At 33.5% G+C, this 23933-nt stretch overlaps 2 protein-coding genes across 5 annotated transcripts; one reads left to right on the forward strand and one right to left on the reverse strand.

Annotated features, from left to right (window-relative positions):
• Window positions 1-1749: 1749 nt before the first annotated feature.
• LOC106787894 (aminopeptidase N-like) lies at window positions 1750-23612 on the forward strand. Of its 3 annotated transcripts, none has more exons than XM_014750645.1 (15): window positions 1750-1850; window positions 17465-17837; window positions 18831-19129; window positions 19891-20049; window positions 20220-20519; window positions 20665-20848; window positions 20947-21103; window positions 21177-21258; window positions 21336-21519; window positions 21580-21787; window positions 21860-22137; window positions 22230-22429; window positions 22506-22817; window positions 22901-22982; window positions 23065-23612. In XM_014750645.1, the coding sequence occupies exons 2-15, from the start codon at window positions 17478-17480 to the stop codon at window positions 23212-23214; spliced, it is 2955 nt and encodes a 984-aa protein (XP_014606131.1). In that variant the 5' UTR covers window positions 1750-1850; window positions 17465-17477; the 3' UTR covers window positions 23215-23612. The 3 variants fall into 3 exon arrangements, with proteins under 3 accessions (XP_014606131.1, XP_014606128.1, XP_014606129.1); XM_014750642.1 differs by lacking the exon at window positions 1750-1850 and adding an exon at window positions 14919-15012; XM_014750643.1 differs by lacking the exon at window positions 1750-1850 and adding an exon at window positions 14971-15170.
• On the reverse strand, window positions 3702-7644 carry LOC106787895 (organic cation transporter protein). 2 transcript variants are annotated; one of them, XM_014750646.1, is made up of 3 exons: window positions 7521-7644; window positions 6451-6518; window positions 3702-6173 (listed from the first exon to the last, which is right to left on the reverse strand). In XM_014750646.1, the coding sequence occupies exon 3, from the start codon at window positions 5948-5950 to the stop codon at window positions 4268-4270; it is 1683 nt and encodes a 560-aa protein (XP_014606132.1). In that variant the 5' UTR covers window positions 5951-6173; window positions 6451-6518; window positions 7521-7644; the 3' UTR covers window positions 3702-4267. The 2 variants fall into 2 exon arrangements, with proteins under 2 accessions (XP_014606132.1, XP_014606133.1); XM_014750647.1 differs by lacking the exon at window positions 7521-7644 and adding an exon at window positions 7006-7088.
• Window positions 23613-23933: the final 321 nt, after the last annotated feature.

Genomic DNA, 23933 nt, shown 5'->3' on the forward strand with positions numbered 1-23933 from the left:
CTACGAACTTTATAATAAGATATAACTTTTGATTTAATTTCAATTCCACGGGGACAAATCATCGTTTTATGTTTCTTAAGAATTTAGTATGTTACAACTATAAAATGTTATTTTTCAAAGAAAATGATGTTTAATCTAATATCCTCTATTTCACATAGCGTTTACTTATTAATCATCATTTTCGTATCACGAGGTCGTACCAGCATAAAACGAGCCATGTTGTAACAAAGAAAAGTTTATGATTAAAAATATGTACATTGATAATAAGTCTTCGCGGGTAATGACTATATCATAATGATTCTCTCTTAAATTTATTAACCTCGTAATAATATATAGCGGGAGATAACAAAAATCTAGAATTTAATGAATAATTATTTCTTCGTAAAAAAAAAAATTTATCACCCGATTGTTATTTATTCATGTTAAGGATTACCTTGCGAAATAACGGGGACGTTAATTTCGCATTAGAATTACACACTCCCTTTGTCGCTTTATTTTCCTTCAGTATAAAGCTACAAAAGAGAGAGAGAGAGAGAGAGAGAAAGAGAGAGAGGAAGAGAGAAAGGTTGTTAATGAAATGGCGTACCAAATATTAAAGGAATTCTAACTCTCGATGATTCTTACAAGCATCAGGTTTTCAAAAGATTCTTCTTTCTTAAAGTTTCTTGCTCTGACTAAGTTTTTTTGTTCTTTCTACTTATACTCACTTCTGTAATAATAATAATAATAATAATAATAATAATAATAGTAATAATAATATAGATGTATAGTACTTAACAAAACTTTTTCTCGTAAAATGTTTCGTCAAGATTTCTTTTCTTTCTTTAATAATGCATTTTGTTTTCACTAGCAAACGCTTGAAGAAAATCTTTCGTCTTATTTAAAGGATTATAAGGTTTGTCCAAGCGTTTTGTCGCGACGAAAAGAAACGGAAGAAATTATTCGCAAGTTAAGATAACGTCGTTCTCCGACGACGAAAGAATAAAAAAAAGATTTAACATTGTTTCCTATTATTTTTATTTTATATTCTTTCTAAGTATTATATATCTTTCAGAATAAAGAGTTAGTAACAGGATATACTGTTAGATTTCGTCATTCGATGACGATTATAAAACGCGTACTTGAATCATCTAAATAATTTCGATAACTATAATCCCTTTGATTGAGAGAATAGGATGAATTCAATGATGTGCTTCGTTGCTCGAGTCGAATTGAAAAAGTACGATATTCCAAATTTCAAAAGATACCTACCTCAATATCGATCTTAGCTTTTCTCACAAATTTAGGAAAATCTAATCAGTAGAAATAGTACGGTCGAACGAATAGTACAGCCCTTTTCGAATCGATCGGAGGTTCATCTTAATTAAAAGCCATTGTTCTCTCGGTAGGATGTCGATTTTCGAGGACGAAAACTAATCACGAGGTGATGTCCCCGCCCCACCCACTCCCCCTCATGATTTCGAACCATCTTTTTCTCTTTTCTTTGTTTTTTTTTCTTTTTTTTTTTTTTTTCAATCATTTACATCGAGAAACGTTATAAATTTATTTGGGAAGAAAACAAAATAGGAAGGAGTATTTGATAAAGTATGCAGAATTAAAGATCACGATGGCATAACGACATCCAAAAGGGAAGAAGATTCAGGAAAAGGTCGATAGTCCCTCGAGAGACACAAAGAGCTCGAATATTTGATAGAGTTGCGCGCGCCTTGTACAATGTTTTCAGCATTTTAACCGGCACGCAACTGCACGCACAGTTTCAGTTGACGACGCGCGATAGTCGGTACAAGGTGTCCTGGGTGTCCAATCATTTATACCTCCTAAATTATCAAAGACGAATGGTAATATCACAGGTGAGAGACAATTTTTTTCACCTATTTTATTTATTTTTCTTTTTTAAATTGCGATGAGAAATCTATTTCGTATCTTTGAAAACTCTTGCCCGAAATATTTTTTGTTAAACGCGAAGTTAATTATTTGTTCTCTTTTTATTTTTTGTTTTCATTATTATAAGTTTAAAAAATATCAGAGACGAACATATATTGGCAATGGCGATTATTATCCTGTTAATTTTTGTATTGGCTACGTCGAAAATAAATGATCAAACAAATTGTCGACACTCGTGTCGGCACTTGATATTTACGAGAGGACAAAGGTCTGAGCTGAGCGGCGCGTTAGGTGTATATTCTATTGCATTCTTACGTTTAATGTTATCGAACCATTCACAGTGCATCACACATTTTATCAGGACACGTACGCGAATAGAATAATTACTTGTGTGATATGTTTAAACATCCGAGAGAGGTAAAAACAATGAAAGACGCGACTGCACTTTATAATAAAACAAACAAATCGTGAAAGGTAACTTTAAATACAAATATATTATTGAAATCGTTTGTATTATTTCTCGTCATACGTTTAAATTAATGAATAATACTCTCTCTTTCTCTTTCCAAATAAAAAATTATATATACATATATATCAAGGTTTTCAATTATTATCTATCCGTACAATTGCAAAAAATCCGATTAGAAACGATTAAATTTGTTTTTTCAATATCAATTAGATGAATTTCGTTGAATAACATTGAAGCAATAATGACGTAAGAAAACAATCAAGCGTGACTACATAAAAATACCTCATAGATTTAGCCAGTAACGCTAGTGAAAGGCATAACCTGAATTTGCTATAGCTACGATAGTATGTCAAACGCTTGTACAGCAAAACATTCTAAATTCTTTTAATTTATCAAAGTTAAAAAGACTAACACAACAATAAGTTATATTTATCATAATGCACGAATTTTGTCGTTTAGAAAATATAAAAAAATCTTCAATAAAGAAACAAAAGGAAATTCCTTGCTTTGTATTAATTTGTTTTTTTTCGTAATAGAAAAGAAAATAATAAAATGAAACAGTTAGAGGGACAGTTAAGTATAAAACAAAAAGCAAAAAAGTAAGGCCAAGCCGCGCGCAGTTTTTCAAACTTTATGATTGGAAAAACGTTGTTGGTTCGGTCACCGTCACGAAACGATCAACTTTTTCCATTAGCCTGTTACACGCGGATAGAACCTAAGTGAGAAGATATAGGCTACCTAGTGTGAGGAAGAATGAAAGAGAGAGAGAGAGAGAGAGAGAGAGAGAGAGAAAGAATGAGTGAGAGAGTGAGAACGAGTGAGAATGAGTGTGAGAGATAGCTCCACCTAGACCAAAGGATAGCTCATAAGGGGATCATCCTGGAATTGCATCTCGTGCGATTAAGGTCATAGAAGCGCTTTAAACCTCCATTCGCTCCCTTATCTCGTTCGGTCCTTAACTTTAGCACTGTCGGCGAAACTTTGCGAAAGTGCACACTACCCGATGACTTATAAATAAATCGATATATATATATATAATATAGGAGACACACGTATACATATATGTATATGTATATCTATCAACGAGAAATTATCTTTCGTACTAAATTAAAAAAAAAAAGTAATAAATGTTTCATCAATTTACACGTAATTTTATAGTTTAAATATATTTTATAAATTTCTATTTTACAATTTTAGTTTTTACATATTCGCATATTGTTTCTTAATATGTTAAAAATTAGAATCAGGATAAATATTTCTCCTATATATATCAATAGTAAAAATATATTATTATTATTATATATATATATATATATATATGAGAGAGAGAGTGTGTGTGTGTATGTATATATATAAATATATTTATAGATTCCTAAGTGTCATTAGAATTTTCCTTTAAAAATCAATTATATAAAAACATAAACAATAGCGGATTAAATCGGTCCTTTGCAAGTCGCATAACCACTACGGACATATAACTTGCAATTAGATAATTATATTTATTGTGTTCACATATAAGAGGAAAATAAACGATCGCTATGTGTTCGTAATCATACATATATATATATATATATATAAAAACCAGTTTGGATTACTGCTAGATAAAAGGCACTATAGTTATTTTTATTACTTATCTTATAATGATCGCAGCGACTCGTCAATAGGCGTTTATTTACCTGTACCGCGTATGCATTGTCGAACGATGTAACATAAAATCAAAATGACTTTAAAACGAATGAGAAAAAATAAGTATTATATACGTTCGTGAGTTGAGAGAAATTATTTCCGTATAAAATATGGATGAGTACGTTGTCTTAGGTTAAAAAATTATTTTTTGTTAAAAGAATAAAATATGAGAGAAAGAGAGGATGATTTAAAAAAAATAAATCTGCAAGTATACTATGAAAGGAAACGTTAAGTTTCATTCAATTTATCCTTTTCTTCCTTATTATTAACTTGATCGAGAATAACGTCGTTAGTGTCGACAGATTGGTGAGTTCTTTTTCCAAAGCAAGTGGTAAAACACGTGTCGTGTTTACCGAAGTTCTCGCCGTCCTCGATAGTTTCCGGCATAGGTTGATTTACAGTTTCTGGTAGGTAAAGTGACAGGAAGCCAGAAGCCAAGGCTACTATACCGAACAAGGTGGCTGGTACCTTTGGGTCAAGAAAGTCTAAGAGCATGATCAACGGTGTTAGGGCACCACTGAGACGAGCGCACATTGATCCAATACCAAGGGCCGTGTTCCTCAACACCGTGGGAAATAATTCGGCTGTGTAATTGTAGATTACTGCGAAGGATGCCGCAATACATGCTTTACCGAATAATACTATAATGACCGTTGCCGTTGCTCCAATATCGTTATCCTTGGAGATAAATGCTGCACATATGCAGCAGAGGCCACCGATCAACATAAACGTGCTGACGAGACACCTTCTACCAGTACGATCCATCACGAATATCAAAAATATATATGATGGTATTTCGACGAGACCACTCAAAAATAACATCAAGTAAGGATTTCCAACGAGATTTCCAGAATTTAAAGATAATCCGTAATAAACGATCGAATTGGCGAACCAATTGAGACATACGTTCAAGGTCTTTTTACGAAGATTAGGAGTTTTCAATAAGTCAACTCCGCTATGTACTTGATCATCCTCGGATCTTTGTTTTATCTGCGATCTCACGAGTAATTTTCCGCCATTTAAGTTGACGTTATTTCCATTCATCTTTAGGGCCTTCTTAACGATCTCCACTGCCTCTTTGGTTCGGCCTTGAGCCCATAACCATCTGGGGGATTCATCCATGAGCCACCAGTGTCCTAACATTAATGCACTGTGGAGTCCGTAAATGATTTGCAGCCATGTCCGATCCTTGATTAAAGCACCCCAAGCAGCGACCAACATAAAACCGGTTGCGAAAGCTAATTGGAACATTATACCGCACATGGTCCTCTTAGATGCGCCCACAAGTTCCATTGTCAATACGAATCCAGTTATGTAAGACCCAGCTGAGCCAAAGACACCATAGAAAAATCTAACTGCGAGGAATGTGTAATACTCGTTGACGAATGCAACTATGGTACCGAGCATCAATTGCAATACCGCAGAAATGTAAAAAATAATCTTTCTTCCGTATTTATCGGCTAGACTGCCCAAGGTCACAGCTCCGACGAACACGCCGAACATATATGCCGATTGAGCAACGGCTCCCATCCACCTACGCGAACATACGAAATTCCATTCCATACCACGTGATGATTTGAAATATTCCGTGTCATATGTCCACGATTCACATTGTTTTGTTACGTTAAATTCGTCCAAGTAATTACAAGTGGTCAATGCTTTTGGTTCCATGATCATGCTGGTTACGTTACCTTCTACTAATGATTCATCGAACGTGTCAATCAGAGTTGATTTGATTACTGGTACAACACATTTGTAAGCAGGCACTGCGGCAACAGTCAATAATGTTATCATATGCAATCCCGCAGTTAATGCTCCAACGATGTGTAAAGAAAATTGCCAGAATTGATATTTCCCAAATTCTCCTAGGTGCCCCATGAGTTCCTCCAAATCATTATCGACGCTCGCCATCTTGTTGTCGATGAAATCGAAAGTATGCGAACTGAGAATCCCGTAAGAGGTGTTTCGGAACCGCTTCGTTCTACTGTCTACGTCTAACTAACCTGTTTGATAAACTCAAGACTGTCTGCTGGAGATATTTATCTTTCTTCTTTTTTTAAATACAGAAAGGATTGTTGTCCTTGTGATACACGTGTCACGTGTATCGATGATTTCTTTTCGAATATATTTTTTTCTAGAAAGAAAAAAATAAAAGTAAAAAGAATAATATTAATGGAAGATTCTAATCGTGTTTCCTCATAAAACTAATCAATTTAATATTTATTATTTTAGCTTATTGAAAATCGTATATAAATAAAGTTACTTAGTTATTGCAAATATTTCTAATTTAAAAAAAAATCGCATTATGATAATCATGTACATATATACTTATGTATATACTTATGTATATACTTATGTATATACGTACGCGAATGCGTATTGGAAATTGCGGTAAATGTAACTCAACTTACTTGATAATCCTACGATATAGAAAACGATAGTGAACGCGAGTCGGAACTTCAGACTCGTTCGTTCAATTCTGAAAAGAAAAAAATAATTCATATCAGTATGAACTCGAGTACGATTTTCTTTTCTTTTTTAATATATTTTATACAAAAAAAAAAAAAAATTAAGATTACACATGGCGAGATTAGGAAAAATATTCAACGATGCGAATATTTATTCGAAATAAAAGAATCTCGACTAAGCGATGCAAATTGATTTTCTAAGGTTTTGCATTTGTATGCGTCTGAGGAAGTCAATTACTGATACGATATCTAAAGTCTTTTGACGCACGATTCACGCAATCTTCAAGGACAATCGTTTTTGCATAGGTCAGAATAATCCATTGTGACATACGTGGAGTCAACTCGAACGTAACAATGTTGTACATTAACATATGTCCATTTGCAAGGTGTGCAAATATTCTTATCTCTTTCGATTATAGGAAAAAACTTGTGAACGATGATATTAAATGAATTGTAGTATACGGACAATTTAGAATTCTTTTACTTTTGTATACTTACATATACGAATTAAAACTTTTCCGAACTGTCGTCGTTTTCTCAACGATATACGAAAAAGAGAAAGGAACGAAGAAAAAAAATAAAAATAAAAAAAAAAGACCTTAGAACGCTCGGATAGTTTCGTTATTATTTCGTAATATTAGAAAGAATTTTTTTACACGTAATGACGGGCATTATTAATTTATTTTAAAATAGTTCGTGACACCGAATAAAATGACGTCAATGAATTATTAGAATAAATTATTCTCTGCGATAAATACTTTTCTTTTTCGAAAGTGGTCATTTTGTTTTTTGTTTCTTTCCTTTTTTTGATCGAATCACTTCGCACTATTAATTATTCATAATATTAGAATCACGAAAAAAAAATTCTTATTTTCATTCGCATAAATGTCGTGTAAAAGTCCAATTATCAAATAACCGGTTTTCTCATTTGATCTCATAGATCTATTCGGTCGATTAAACATGTTCCTTTATGCACTTAGTATTCCTGTCAAACGCGTATGCATTAGCAGTACCTAGCTCCGATGCAAGTGCCGAGTAGTAAGTCAACGGCGAGGTTTACTCCGATCCGTTACTCCGTGGAAGAACGAACGGATGTACGTTTACTGATCAACGTATTTCTCAAGAGTCTGTAGTAGCAAAACTGGCTTCAAATGTCAATGAACTTATGTAGCAAAGAGAAGTGGAAAATGTGACGTATGTTGACTCGTATGCTGACCTCTTTCTTCCTTTCTGTTATTTTTTTTTTTATCTTTTATTGTGAACAACTATGTAGTAGTTATACATAATTCTCTATTGTTCCGGCCAGTAATTGGATGTGCAATGATAATTTCGTTTGTCGATGTAAGCTCACGTACGTGTTTTTAACGTATTCGAACCCACACGCCCATGCACACACACACACACACACACACACACACACATAGATGTTATTAGATAAATATGTTAAACGAGCTGCGAAACCACTAATCGTCTTAAATAACTCGAACGGCCGGCAGCTCATCTCAATTATTAACATCTTACAAAATTCGACCTTGACATTAGATATCAACTATTGTGATCCTAAGAGACAGAGAGAGAGAGAGAGGAAACGCTCTTATCAACTTGATGATGCACGTGCCTGCCGTCAGTTTCATCAACATAAAACGTTCTGAGCAACGAAATGACTATTGACAGATAACTCGTGTGTTCGAGGGGAGGGGCGTCAGGTATACGAGTGTGTTCAGTGATTACGTTACTCAATATATTATAAGTTTAAAGAATGAGCATGTGCTGCTTAAATATCAGTTATCGTTCGATAATTTCAAATTAACTAGAACCGTCTTTTTTTTTGTTGACAAAATATTGTCAGAATTTAAGATAAAATATATATATGTACAAATATTTGATAGTTATTATAATTTTATACGCTATTGATACCCGTTATTTTGTTATCGAACAATTTATTATCGAGCATCGTGAGTTTTTGGCTAACAACAATTTCGAATTCTTTTGCCATCAAATTTGGGGTCCTCAATAAATACGAAATAAAAAAAGATCGACGATCGAGGTTAAAAACGTTGTTGTTATCGGACAAGATTTAAAAATGCAATAACATTGTCTGATATTAATGTAAAATATGTCTTGACAGCTTCAAATTTACGATTTTCTTTTTCCATAAAAGTCTTCTTGGGAACGATGCAATTATCGCATAACACACGTTGGCACACGGAAGTGTATATTTATATAAACGTATATAACGTGTAAATAAATATATATATATTTTAGCAAGTGCTCAAAGATGAACGTCGTATTGCGATACTAAGCAGTTATGCGTCCCAGTCGTACAGAAAGAGCTCGATAAAAGTGAGCAGGGAGAACGTTTAACGGTAAACGATGCAATTTCATTCGCTTGCTTGCTTGCTTGGTTGCTCATGTCAATCGATTCCACTTCTTCAAGGATTTCGATTTTAGAGTAGTGTGACTACTCTCTTCTGTCCATTAATTATTCGAATTACCTGAGATCGTTTTTTCAAAAAAAAAAAAAAGAAAAAACTTTCTCTTCTATTCATTTGCTGTTTTCTTTTCTTTTTTTAATCGAGTTCTTAGCATTGAAAGAAAGAAAGAAAGAATGAGAGAGAGAGAGAGAAAGAGAAAATGGGATAGAGGAGAGAACGTTTACAATCTAATAAAAGTTCATTGAAATTGAAACGATCGAAATCGAAGGGCCCTGAGGGAGAGAAAATTCTTTTAATCGTGGCTCGTACCGTTAACGTCGTAAAAGATTGGAAGAATATTAAGATAATGTCCCATTAACCGAATTTATCAAAGATATATATTTTTTCTCATTGCCTCGCTCCAATACTTTATTTCAATCTTCTTTGTCTTTGTCACTTAGAAACCCATTAAATAACGTTTACTCGCATAATTACGAGCATCGCGATAAAAAAGAAACTATCGCATCGATGATAATGATAATGATAATGATGATGATAATAGTTTAACTCTCGTAGTAAAGTTATATGAGATTGAAATTTGGAATTTAAAATAAAAGCATAGACATCGTGAGATATAAATTGTCAGAATAAAAATTATACAGTTTGTTAAATAGTATAATAATAGACGTGTATATATAAAAGATTAAAAAGGGAAGTTCTAAGGGAATAGTTCTTGTCTATCGGAAAAACGATTGGAAGGTGAATGAATCGGTCGGTAACGAGAGGACGCTTCTCTATTATAGTCATTGCGCGTCGTCGCCGTAGTAGGAAAGAAGGGCGGGAAATAGAAGGAATATTGGATTTTTAAAAGGGGATAGGAGGTTGGCAGAAAGGGGGGAGGGAGGGTGGGAGGACCACCTGCAGACTTGGTAACATCAAGCAGAGCCTAGTGATCCAATATGCTTAAATGGATTTCGTTCTACCTTTTAGCGTATTTGTATGCAACAGACACTCACACGGACACGTAAATGCACAGCACAGATATGCAAGTATTTAAGCAAGAAGAAGCAGAAAACTGTTGTGTGCCCGTTCGTTCCGAGCTATCCGGTTTGCCGACTGCCTGGCGCCGGAGAAACACGACCGAGGAAAAACATTTAATGCTCCTATCGAATAGCAAAGAGCTGCTCTGGGAATTACCAAGAATCGGGAAAAGGAGCTTTGGCTCCTATCATCGCGATAAAACACGAAAACCGGTTACTTTTTTTCCCTCCCCCTTTTCATTCTTTCTTTCTCTCTTTTTTTTCTTTTTTCCTACGATTTACGTATGTTTCATATTATTATCGCACAATTTTATCAAGTTCTCGCGGTACGATAATGCAGTCATGGGAGATTCATCGGAAACGGAAAGATTTTTGTTATTTTTCTTTACGATGAACAACGACTTTACTGATTCATTTATTATTATTCGGAAGTGTGATCGAATGAAAGACTTTGTTTTTTTACTTACTTATTTGGATATCTCTTAGATGTGTCGGATGAATTTGTGTTACTTGTGTGTTTTACTGTGTTGACGTTAAGACAAAGAAGAAAATGAAGATTAAGATTTTGAAAAAAGAAGAGAATACGAAGAAGGGCGAACTGTTAAAAGCTCGACATCGTTCTGCTCTCTCTCTCTCGACACTTGGTGCTTTCAAAGCTTCAGGTGATTTCGAGCACTCTGGTGAAGGAATTTAGTACTGCATGAAATAACAGGAAAGTAGCGCTTATCGCGGATAATTTACTTCACGACGTGTAACATTTCCTAATTATTCGATCGAAATTTTGGGGAATGACATTTCTTGGATTACATGTACTAGGTCAAATGGTTATCTTTGGTATATCGTACATATTTCTCAACAAACGTATCTGTGTGTGTATATATACTTATCAGTTTATTTATGATAACTATACTATTTTTTCTATTCTTTATCGCGACATCATTGTCCAGAATTTTATTTCGTATAAAACCAAATTCTTGTTTTATTATTTGAAAATAATTATTTTTCAATTAAGAGATAATGTATGAATGAGATAAATTCAATTATAATAAAGGTAAAAAGAAAAGAAGGTGCCTTGAAACATGGTAAATATTATATATTTGATTTTCTTCATGTTCTTTTTGATTACATGTATAAAAGTAAAAGAAAATAAACTAATTTGTTAAATAATAATTCAGTGATTCAGTGTAGATAGTCACGTAGTCAAAGTTAAATAGCTTCTTGGTAAAGATCGAGTTTATTAAAATTAAAAATTTATATACACCGAGGTAGACAAGTTGGTTTGCATAATATGCAAATTATTTTTGAGCGCAAAATTACTGAAGAACAATGAAGCAGAAATAATTGAGGAAGTATATAGGACATTGTAGATTTAAATTGAAGGAATATTTCGAAGGTCCCCGTATAACATCGAAACAAATCTAAATTATCTCGAACGACTCGTTATGCTATACGCTTTTGGTCTGAAAGTACCGTGCGAATGCATTAATTACTGCATATACCGGTTACTGCACGCAATCCACGTTGAAACGGTATTACATTGATTTTTATCTTTGCTTATCATATTAAAAGTGGAGATTATAAAAAAAAAAAAAAAAAGAAAAAATACTTCTCACCTAACGGAATATAAAACCGTTCTAAATATATTATCTTATCTCTTTGAATGCTGTAATCGTGTTGCATCGTTATAAATGTATATCATTAAACTACGTTGTGGGACGAGAAACAAGAATCCAAGAATCCAAAAGAAAATTGAAAAGATCGTTAACGTTGGGGGGAATTCCTGAAACATGCTTGTCCTTTAAAACGATTAGGATACGTCGGCTCGTATAAGAGAAGATCGAGTTATTCGTTCGAGGGACAAGTTGACACAGAAGGTACATCACTCGTCATCCAATTATACGATTTAGTTTAAGAGCATATATACGAGGCGCAAGGAGGAAGTCAGCGTGCGTGTGCCAAGTGGATAATGATACGTGCTAGTAGCAAATACAAGCCCGAGTTTACCGTTTGTCTGGCGGCAAACTAATACCTATAGAGATAATTGACTTTTCTTATTATAATTTCTTTTAAGTCGCGAAGTTTATATATAAAAGAAAATTATTATCTCTGTCCCTTGGAAACATTTTTAAAAGGTTTTACTTGTTTTTTCTTTTCCTAAAGAATAGTATTTACTGGATACATGTGAACGCGTACATATATTATGAAAGATAGATCTAATTTGTTTCCCCTCTAATACGCACGAACTATTGGTAGAGGCAATGAATGGTGGTGGTAGTGGTGGTGGTGTTTCGTGTTCAGTAAGGGTACACCACAATGATGGAATTTGATCCAATCGTAACGTAGACGGGGAACAACACGTCCGCGTTCCTTTCGGCATCGGATTACGTGCGACGAGGATTTTCGAGTAGCCCCTATAAAGATCTCGAGTGCTTCCTCAAGAAATTCGATTATCGTCTAACCTATCGAAACTATAAAAGCGATCCTTTTGCTTTAACCCCCAAACCCTCCACCCCTCGTTCGATACTCTTTTTAAGTAATTGTTTCGAAAATTCACCAAGCATAGCTTAGTCGATAGAAAAAAGGGAAGAAGAAACGAGGATAATGCTAATCTTATTTTTTAATCATTGTTAAAATTAAATTTTCGTTTATTCTCTAGCACGATATTCTTTTTCTTTCTCTTTTGGTTTTTTTAGATGTTTCACACATTTTTCTCGTATGATAAGTCGCATATCACCAATCGCTGGCTACACAACAATTGGTTAATTGAAAATGATCAAATGTCAACTCGAACGCACGCTTCTATTCCATACCCCCTTTAATCCTTACGATTAAATTATCCATTGCTTAAGAAACATTCTTGTTTTCTAAGTTTTAAACTAATGTAATCATTTATCTCGCAATCGTGTTATATTTTATCATGAATACATGACGCATTTTTTATTTTTATAACGACATTATTATTGTTATAATTAGAATAAATAATAGAAAAAGTTTTTTTTATACAAAATAAATTGAACAAAATTTCGTATTTGTAGAGAATTTTTCTCTCTCTCTCTCTTTAAAACTTCGGATATAATTTCAAAGCAGTTTCCAACTGTAAGCAATGGTACGATTTTCGTTATGATTCGGGTTTGCACATTTCAAACGTTTCTAGTTCGCATAAATTCTCTCAAATGAAAACTACGAATTTGAACGAATACGAACAAAATTCTATAGGAATTATTTTTAATGGGTGTGCTTTTTTTATTATTATTATTATTATGAGCAAATATTTAACTGACTTTTTTTTTTCATTTATACGAAACTATATATTAACTTACGTTATAATTATAAAAATGATGCAGTTCGAGTGGGAAAAAAAAGAACGATCAAGAATTAATAAGACAATATCATCGATCTTTCCGATTGTTGGAGTAATGACTCAACGTGCGAAATGATTCTTCGTCTGATGACACAGGTATCATTAATTATAACTCGTTTGGTGATTCATTCCTTCGCGTCTGTAGAATATTTTCTCCAGAAAAGAGGAAACAAAATTGTCCTTGTGGCATTCAGATGCTTTTGTTCACCGCATATATGCAATGGTTTTATAATGAAATAGCGCCAGACCAGGATGAATAATCGAATTTAACTATGACAATAGCAAGTTATGAAACAATAATGTATCAAACGAATATTAAATTCATTATTCATATATATAATCGATAATATAAATGAAGATACGAAAATGATAGGTTCACTTTAAGAGCGTTCATCACCGTTCACTTGAATTATATGTGACTTCGGGGCAAAAGATGCGGAAAAAAAAAAGAAAAAAAAGAATGAAAAATATGTTAGGGGAAAGTTATATCTTTGGTCGATTTATCGTATCGATGTAGATATATACACATTTACTTGGCTTGATATATGCCATGCCCTATACATTTGTGCAAGTTAAACGATGAAATAAACTGACATCATAAAATGTATGATCGTTAACTTTTACAAAATAGCACGATTAAACATTGGTATAATAAATTCTCTTGCGTTTTGTCTGTAACAGTATAAAATATTACAATAGATCGATAAAGTTAGATGTAAAAATATAATATAACAGTTGAAACAATGCTTATAAGATAATACGTGACTCGTTGTTTATAAAAAAACAATACAATTATTGTATACATTAGAGATACGTATATAATTTTGTTTATTAATAGAAAAATATCTTCGAAACAATCATTGTTGATGTTCTCGTCGTACTGGATTGACGTTACTTGCATTAATCCTCTGTCGAAGAGTTGTAATTTAATTAATCGTGAGAAGAAAAAAATATCTTGTAATTTTACACATTGTTCGTTACCGATTCATCTTAAATCTAGATATAAATTTATAAGTGAATAATAATCCTCTCTGTAACAGCGTTGAAATGCAATTAATTTGTTTCCTTTTCTTTTCTGTAATTATCATAAAATAAGGTTCAAGGATTCGAATTATACGATGCTTTTAACGAAGCTAAGCAAATATTATCGATTTATATTATTATCGATATTATTTTATTTAAAGTCGAGTATTTGAATATGAAAATGCAAATCAACTAAAAATTTCTCTAATAATCTCTTATCTTTAATTAATTAAAAAAAAAAAACAAAAAAAGAGAGAAAACGATATATATGTTATTACTTCGTACGTTTCAAAAAATATGAATCGGTTTCGTTTGCAGATTGAATGGAAAAATTGCGAAAGAAAGAAAGAAAGAAAGAAAGAAAACGTAAGATATAATATATGTTAGAGAGGATCATATCCTTGGAAATAAAGAATATTTATAATAAAGATCACATATGTGGAATATATCGAATCCTACAGGAAATCGATTGTAGGGCTTCTTACGGTTATCCGGAAGATGGTATGCAGGTGGGAAGGAAGGATGTTAGGAAGGAACGGAAAACGATACCACCGAGATGGGCAAGCAGGAAACTTTGATGGCAAGGAGAGTACGGAGGAAGAAGTATGAAGCCGGATTACGGCTCCCGTCCTTGGCAGTTGCGCGCGGAACTTCGAGCTGAACGGAGGTGTGTTTTTCGCGACTGATCCTGATTATATTTTTCACGATTTTCAAAGAAGAAATTAATTCTTACCACCCTTCTCGGAAGAAAAACAAATTCGTTTACTCCCCCACATACTCCCTCATACCCCCCCGAAGGCACCTCTTCTTTTGCGGATAAAGGAAGTGAGTTTCTTTTTTTTTTTTTATCACGAAATTTTGTTTCTTTTTTTCTCTTTTTCATTTCCTTTTTTTCTTTGCGAAACTAACATCGAAATATCATTAAAATAATTTGTCTCGAACGTATCATCTATCGATCCTCGTAGAGAGGAAAATCAAGTGATTTTATCAATTAAAAATTAATCAATAACGATATTAACATTTAATTATCAGAGAGAGAAAGAGAGAGAGAGAGAGAGAGAGAGAGAGAGAGAGAGAGACAGAGAGAGAATTGAAACGATAAGCCGATAAGGAGCAGCAGTGATTATTTTCCAAGTGAAATAATAATAATAATTGGTCGGCACTGTGTTTGATCGAACAGTCAATGAATTATTTCGTTCGTTCTCTTGTGTATTTATTATTAACATCTGCTATTGGTTTGTCTCGTCGAAATACGTAAATCTTCGATCTTATCTTCTGTTATTGACATAAACGGCAACTTGAAATGTCTTAAGATAATATAAAAACATAAACAGAAACAAAGAGAAGGGGGAGGAGGAGTAGGAGTAGGAGTAGGAGTAGGAGTAGCAGGAGGAGGAGGAGGTAAAGGAAAATGTTACGAAGAAAAAGAAAGAGAGAGAGAGAGAGAGAGAGAAAGAGAATAATATAATAATAATAAAGAAATATTATGATATAGAATCATTAGAACGCGTTTTGATACATTGAGTGTCTTTTTAAAATAATTCGTTTCCTTTTAAAAGAGAAAAAATTATATACGCGTCAGCAATGATCTCACTATTTCGTTGGCTTTTTCTGTTAGTTAGTAACCGCATATTCTTGGAAAAATATGAAACGTTTATCGTACTGTTTAGCAATAAAATTGTGAACGGGTATATATATAAATCGCAATTTCTTGATTACTTCCTTACAGATGGAGAGCTTACAATATCTAATCTCTTCTTGTTGCACTTAATATTATTTAATGCGCTCCTCATTCTACTGATTGTTGTTAATCAAAGAAAAACATGTTTTATCTGGCCGTCGAGAGAAAATGTTTCTATATTTCATTGATAAAAAAAGCAAAGCAAGAAAGGTACGCGACAACGAGTTGAAGTGCTTTAAAACAACCCAACCATCGTTCTCCCCTTTCTCTCTCTCTCTCTCTCTCTCTCTCTGTCTCTTTCTCTCTCTCTCTCTGTCTCTTTCTCTCTCTCATATGCAATCCTTGTTTAGTCGCTTGTAGTAATTTAATTACGTAGTGTAAATCTCTGGCCGGAAGGGACGTTGAAGTTAACGTTAAATTCTCTCTAACCAACACAACGTGAGCTTCTCATTCCAAATATTTAACATAACAATTAATTTACCAAAAATAAAGATTTAAAGGGATTTCGTTTTAAAATTGTACGAAATTGTATGACAATTTCACCTTGTATCCTTGTGACTTTCCAAGGAACAAGTTTGTTTCTTTTTTTCTTTTCTCTTTTATTTTCTTTTATTGTCTCTTCTTTTCTTTTCTTTTTTTTTATCGAAAAAATTTTTTAAGGCTTCGCAGTCAAGCGGAAAATTTTGCCGAGAGATAAAATGTGTTTTCCTTTTGACTTGTGATGTAAGGTATCGCGTGCGTAAGCTAGTACATACAGATATATATAGATATATTTAAGCTTATATTTCTCGAAGGACAAAATATTGTAAAGGGATCATTAGCGACGAGGATGTTGAACCGATAAAATAATATTTGTATTATTTCGATGAAAAGTTCGTAAGGATTGCAAGTAACTAAATAAATTCAAGAGATCGATTGCACCTTCAACTGAGTAATCAACACATACTTATCGATTACTCTCACGTCCGAGTTCAGTAAATCTCTGACGAATGAAAGCGACGAAGTACGGTGCAAGAATCCTCGTTTTCCTTATGTTTCTTATCCTTGACACGTTCTACGTGGTACGTGAAATTACTTATAATGATTGCTTACCTTAACCTCATTTAGACGATGATCCAAAAAACATAGTATTATCATAAAATCTTAAAGAGTACTGGTAAGCTATTGTTATCTTTAGGTCTTATGAAAAAGAAAAAAATCCATTACATCGTATTAATTGCGAATTAAGGATCGTCGTTTTCTCGTAGCATTCGTAAAGTTTCGCATCATTAACGAGTTAGGTCGAGTATTAAATAAAATGCTAAATTAGTTTTGAATTTCAAATGCTCTCAACGTATACATTTTTTTATGACTTTATATCAAATAATAAAAATAATAATATAATTGTGTAAAGTTTAAAGATAAGAAATAATATAAATTGTCGTTCTCTCGTTTCTAGGTGCACACATGATATGACTCAATCTCATGAGGTTCTGGCAATGATGGATGCACACACAACAACATTCGGACGAACGAAAGGATGCACGATTTCTCGTTGCGGTGCATTCTTCGTTTGTACAGTATTTCTTATTTCTTTGGTGGTAACCGGACTATTGGTTTATCATTATGCACCCTGCCTCGAAGAAAAACAAACAAAAACGTGCGAAGAAGCGAAGGATCCGTTTGGCGAATCATCAGCTAGGTCATTTGCCGGTGATACGACGAACAAAAAGAAAATCGACGTCAGATTACCGAAATCGGTTATACCGGAATCATACGAGTTACGACTCGTACCTTTCATATGGGAAGGAAACTTCACTTTCAACGGTGAGGTACGTGTTCTGTTGATACTTAAACTACATTTACATATCAAAAGGGAAGACGAATAAGACAATTATCTAATAGTCTAAAGAGAAAACGTTAGAAAGGCTTTATTATTCCAACTACTGATGTCGATGCGAATGGAAATTATTATGTCTCTGTCTTTTTCTCTCTCTTTCTTTCTCTCTTTCGCATCCCATCGAGATTACAAATCGATTTCGAACGTGCCAAATACTTGGGAACAAATTTCACTTCGCTTAAAATCCGACGTACTTTTTGACCGATCAATTTTTGAAAGTTCCAACGTTTTACGAATTTGTTCACGAAAATGTCGTACTTTTATTTTGTCACAAATGAAGCTAAATTCATTGATATATATACCTCAATTCGCAAATTCAATTTCAACGGGCAATTGAATTTTCGCTTTCCCATTTGGTTTCGAGCATTTCCTTCTCTCCTTCGGTTTCTTTTTTTGTGTGTTAACGTCTCTCATTTTTCATTCTCTCATTCTCTTTCTCTAAAGTTTAAAACGAAAACGTATAAGATACTATAACTCCCGTAGTCCAGAGGTGAAAGTACCTGTTCGAAACTACCAGCTGGCCGATCACAATTAGAAAGTAAGGAATGCCGCTTCATTTCTCATTGAACAGTTGCAACGGTAAACAACGAGAAAAGAGAAGTGTCATTGATCGTTAGAAAGGCCGATGTTGTTTCTATCTTTTCTTTTAAATCCTTTTAGATCCTTTTCCAGTATATTCGATCGATTTTTTTATTGATTATATTAAAGACAACGAGAATGGGAATGAGAGAAATAGAAAGTCTTTTATTTTGTAAGATCATGCTATAACATTTTCCTTGGGCAAGTTTAAATTTAAAAAATTATTCTTATTATTGATAGATTTTTTTAAAACGAGGAAAAAAAAGATTTCGTCGATTGTAAAAAAGTAAGGGCAATATTTAAATTTATTTCGTTACGGTGACAAAAATTCGTTTACAATTTTCAGGTAACTATTTTAGTAAACGTAACAGAAAATACGAACAATGTTACGCTTCATGCTACCGACATGAAAATCGACGAATCCCTTACAAGTATAAGGGAATTCTCTCAGTCCGGTAATAAAACAAAACCGATTACAATCGTCGAGCAGAAAAACGACACAGAAAGGCAATTCCATGTGATTAAAACGTCGGACACGTTGAAGGAGGGTAAGCAATACGTGGTGCATCTCAAGTTCGTTGGTCATCTTAACGATTACCTTCAAGGTTTCTACAGAAGCTCCTACACCGTCGGCAATCAAACGAGGTAACTTATACCTATAACAATAATAATTCCATTTTTTATCGCAAACGAGTTTAAACGTTTTTCTTTTTTAATTTTTGTTCATTTTGTTTCCGATTAAAAAGGCCATTAAAATGCGATCAATTCGGATAATCGTTAATATGCTAAATAGTTAATGTATTATGTATATCGAATGCATCGATACGATTCGTTAAGATAAGAACCCATTCTTATTAAAATTCTCTTCCAATAGATCGAATTAATATTATCTCGTTCTATTTATACGATAGTTAAATATCAACGAAGATTAAACCTTTGAATATAAATGTTGGTAGGAAAACGATTAAAATAAAATTCGATTTTAAATAGATGCGAAATAATATTCGATGTTACTTGAGTCCAATATTTGATCTAAAGTTTCATTGATTTCACATTCGAAATATAAATATGATTATATATTTCATACTTTCTCTTATCGAAAGTAATGGAAGAGTTGTGCGAAGAGGACACGACGACGTCAGGTTCATTCAACTTATTCCTACTCGAAATGATCTCGTGAAAAATTAGTCGTCTTTTGAATCGACTATAGTGCAATATTATCTAGCTTTAGAATTCTCTTCTTCAAAAGAAAAAAGGGGGAAAAAAACAGATCGTTTCGTTTCTATTAAAAGAGTTTTAGCCTGAAGGTAATAAGAAGAAGATTGCGTTTATCAGTGAAACTTTAAGAACCGTCGTCTTCCTTCAGATGAATGTTTACCGAAGGTTTCGCGATCCTTGAATTATAGATGGATTGCCACGACTCAGTTTCAAGCAACGGACGCTCGTCGTGCCTTTCCTTGCTTCGATGAGCCAGCCATGAAAGCTAAATTCCAGATTAGCATAGGTCGGCCCAGAAATATGACATCCATTTCGAATATGCCGAGAAAAGGACAACCCGAGCCAATGTAAGATATTTATTTATGACATTTACATATTTTGGGAATTATTTAATAATTTATAAATATGTAAGAGAGAGAGAGAGAAAATCACGGATGATTTTGTTACTTATTATTATTATTATTATTATTATTATTATTATTATTATTATTATTATTATTATCATCATCATCGATAGGCCTAATCTACCCACGTACGAATGGGATCATTACGAGCAATCCGTACCAATGTCTACTTACTTGGTAGCTTTCATAGTTTCCGACTTCGAAATGCTAAAATCGGAATCTAGAAACTTCAGAGTTTGGGCACGCAAAGAAGCAATTAACCAATCTCACTACAGCTTGGATATCGGCCCGAAGATACTCGAATATTACGAGGATTATTTTAAAATAAAGTTTCCCCTACCGAAAATGGATATGGTTGCGTTACCTGATTTTTCGGCTGGTGCTATGGAGAACTGGGGATTGATCACTTACAGGTAACTCGCGTAAAAGTTTTTGTTTGTTTGTTTTTTTCTTTCCAAACTATCGGTAATTTAATAATCTTTTTATATATAATTTTTGTCTAATCGATGAAAATAATTTCCACGATATGGAATATCATTTGGATAAATATGATTACAGAGAAACGGCTATGTTGTATCAAGAACGAGTGTCAACCAGTAGCAATTTGCAAAGAGTAGCTACAGTGGTAGCTCATGAATTGGCTCATCAATGGTTTGGAAATTTGGTGACACCAAGTTGGTGGTCGGATTTGTGGCTGAACGAAGGTTTCGCCAGTTACGTGGAATACATCGGAATGAACGCGGTCAGTTGTCAAAGTGAATAAATTGTTTCTGTTTTTTTTTTCTTCTTTTTTCTTGTCACTTTATTTTTACAAAAGAAAATATTGATACGATATTTTAGGTAGAACCGTCGTGGAAGGTTTTGGAACAATTTGTGGTTAACGATGTGCAATCGGTCTTTGGATTAGATGCTTTACAATCATCGCACCCTATATCGATAGAGGTTGGACATCCCGATGAGATTAGTGAAATTTTCGATAGAATTTCTTACGAAAAAGGTGTGCACGAGACGATTGAAATATATCATTAAAAGATTTCAATCGCGATTACATTAATCGTCACGTTTTACAGGTGCTTCTATCCTAAGGATGATGGATCATTTTCTAACGACGGATGTTTTCAAACGAGGACTCACAAATTATTTGACAGAAAAGTAAATAATTATCCAGTCAAAGTTATATTTAAAATGAAAATAAAACTAATATTTTTTCTTATATATCTTTTCTATAGAGCATACCAAAGTGCCGAACAAAACGATTTATGGAACGCGCTTACGAAACAAGCGCATAAAGATAAGGTCTTGGATCCCTCTATTACGGTCCAACAAATTATGGATACGTGGACCCTTCAAACTGGTTTCCCTGTTGTTACCGTAACACGAAATTATCTTAATGGTGCTGCCACTCTAACTCAGGTTGGTTTATTTATCTATCTGCAATCTGTAAGAGTTTCCGTTAACATTGTATCCCTTTAGGAACGTTTCATGCTCCAAAATAGTTCTATGATTACTATGATTGGGCCCGAACCACTTTGGTGGATTCCTATTACGTACACGAACGAACAAGAATTAAATTTCAATCGGACTCAGCCTAACTATTGGATGAAAGCAGAACCTTTGGTTAATTTGCCGAGTTTAAATGCTACCGCACATCAATGGGTTATTTTCAACGTCCTTGAAACTGGTACTTTCATATATATTTCTTTTTCTGATATTCTTAATTCTTTTTATAATTCAAAATAAACGAATTTAACAGGTTACTATCGAGTCAATTACGATAGAGGTAACTGGCAATTAATTATAAAACAGTTAAACAAGGATAACTTCAGGGACATATCGACGATCAATAGAGCTCAGTTGATCGATGATGCTCTTAATTTGGCCAGAGCAGGTAGACTAGATTACTCGATCGCTTTAGACGTCACATCTTATTTGGCACACGAAACCGAATATTTGCCATGGAAATCTGCTCTAACTGCATTGAATTATTTAGACGATATGTTAATAATGCTACCTGGTTACGATAAATTTAGGGTACGGGAAAACATTAGTAAATTTTCATTCGAAATTTGTTGACATTTTTATTATCGAACATATCTCTTTAACGATGTGATTTATTCTTTAAGATTTACACTTTGAAGCTCTTGGATAATGTGTACAAGCAAGTTGGGTTTTCGGACAAGCCTGGGGATCCACAATTAACAGTATTTACAAGAATCGACGTTCTTAATTGGGCATGTACTTTTGGCCACGAAGATTGCGTTGGTAATGCAGCTAATCAATTCTACAATTGGCGAAAAACGCCAGATCCTGATACGAATAATCCGTAAGTAACAAATTCGTTTTCTTATTTTTATTTAAAATAAAAAAAAAGGGAATAAAATGATCGTTTTTGAATTAAGAATTTCACCAAACCTGAAGAGTGTGGTCTACTGTACCGCTATTCGGGCGGGTAGTCAAGTCGAGTGGGACTTTGCTTGGCAAAGATACTTAAATACCAATGTGGGCTCGGAGAAGGACTTGCTTTTACAGGCGCTTGGTTGTAGTCGAGAAGTTTGGATCTTAAGTAGATACTTAGATTGGGCAGTTACTGAGAACTCTGGTATCAGAAAGCAAGACGCGACGAGAGTCTTCGGATCCGTCGCTAGAAACGTTATCGGTCATCCTTTGGCATTCAATTATCTCAGGAACAAATGGAGTCGTCTACTAGAATAGTACGTTTTGGAAATTTGATCATTTCTTTTATTTTTTTAGGTCTATAGGATCGTTCATTTATGTCTCTCAATCTTTTTTTTAGTTTCGGTACTTCATTACTTTTGATGAACAATATCATTAAATCAGCGACCAGGGGTATCAACACTAAGTATGAACTCAAGGATGTAAGTTTTTTAACATTCTAATTGTTTATTTTAACATTTCTTTTGCGATAGTAAATAATATTATATTTCATTTCGTATACAGTTATACGATTTCATAGCGGAGAACAAAAACGAACTTGGTAGTGCAACTAGAACCGTCAAGCAAGCTGTAGAGCAGGCTGAAGCGAATATACGATGGTTAGACAATAATTACGCGACTATTCGCGATTGGTTGCTAAGAAACACGGCGTAATCCGAATCAAATGATTACTATAGGTATATCTTGATCATTGTTCAATCCCGCGTTTAAAATAGCGGATTCTCGTGGTACGCCATTTAATCTTAAAAGTCGTAATACGTTTTAAACATCTTTGCAACTAGCATCTCTTTTACTCTGGTTAAGCATATGTTAATAAAGAAAGAAAATTTGTGCCGAACTTAATGTTTAAATAAGTTCGCAAGAGAGTATAATATTTAAGCGTTTTTATATGTATCTGTAAATATGTGCGCGACATTAATATGTGTATTATACGAATAATATTTAGAATATACGTCAATGATATGAAAGAGGCTGATGATTTATGGATAATCGTGAATAATATAATGTGAAATAAATAATAAAACAATGAGTGATTGTTGAGAAAACAAATATGGTATATAACATTAGTCAAGAGTATATTTTCCTTCGTCACTCTATAAATCCTTTCGATACAATTTTTATATATATCTTTATTTTTACGAAGGTATAGATCATTTTATGGACAAACTCGTTGAAGGAAAAAAGTTCAAAAGATTTATTTGGATAAGAACGTATGATTTCTTAATTACGAATAAATTTTTTTTATTGTTATTATCATTAAAAATAATTTAAAAAAGAATAATGTGCGTGACGCACAGAAGTAAAAAGAAAATTCAAGTTGCGCGCGCACAACTGACATGCGCAGATCTTACTTTTGTTTCTCGCGTTCTTTT

This window comes from Polistes canadensis, unplaced genomic scaffold, assembly GCF_001313835.1.
Source record: "Polistes canadensis isolate GaletaPanama2010 unplaced genomic scaffold, ASM131383v1 scaffold_119, whole genome shotgun sequence".
Lineage (NCBI taxonomy): Eukaryota > Metazoa > Arthropoda > Insecta > Hymenoptera > Vespidae > Polistes > Polistes canadensis.

What these genes read in the sequence shown, in the direction of transcription:
- LOC106787894 (XM_014750642.1), top strand. Translation starts at nt 14,951, where the DNA reads ATGAAGCCGGATTACGGCTCCCGTCCTTGGCAGTTGCGCGCGGAACTT. An exon ending in ACCGTCGGCAATCAAACGAG is followed by an intron (nt 19,130 to 19,890) that starts GTAACTTATACC and finishes CTTGAATTATAG; the next exon opens with ATGGATTGCCACGACTCAGT. An exon ending in TGGGGATTGATCACTTACAG is followed by an intron (nt 20,520 to 20,664) that starts GTAACTCGCGTA and finishes ATATGATTACAG; the next exon opens with AGAAACGGCTATGTTGTATC.
- LOC106787895 (XM_014750646.1), bottom strand. Translation starts at nt 5,950, where the DNA reads ATGGCGAGCGTCGATAATGATTTGGAGGAACTCATGGGGCACCTAGGA.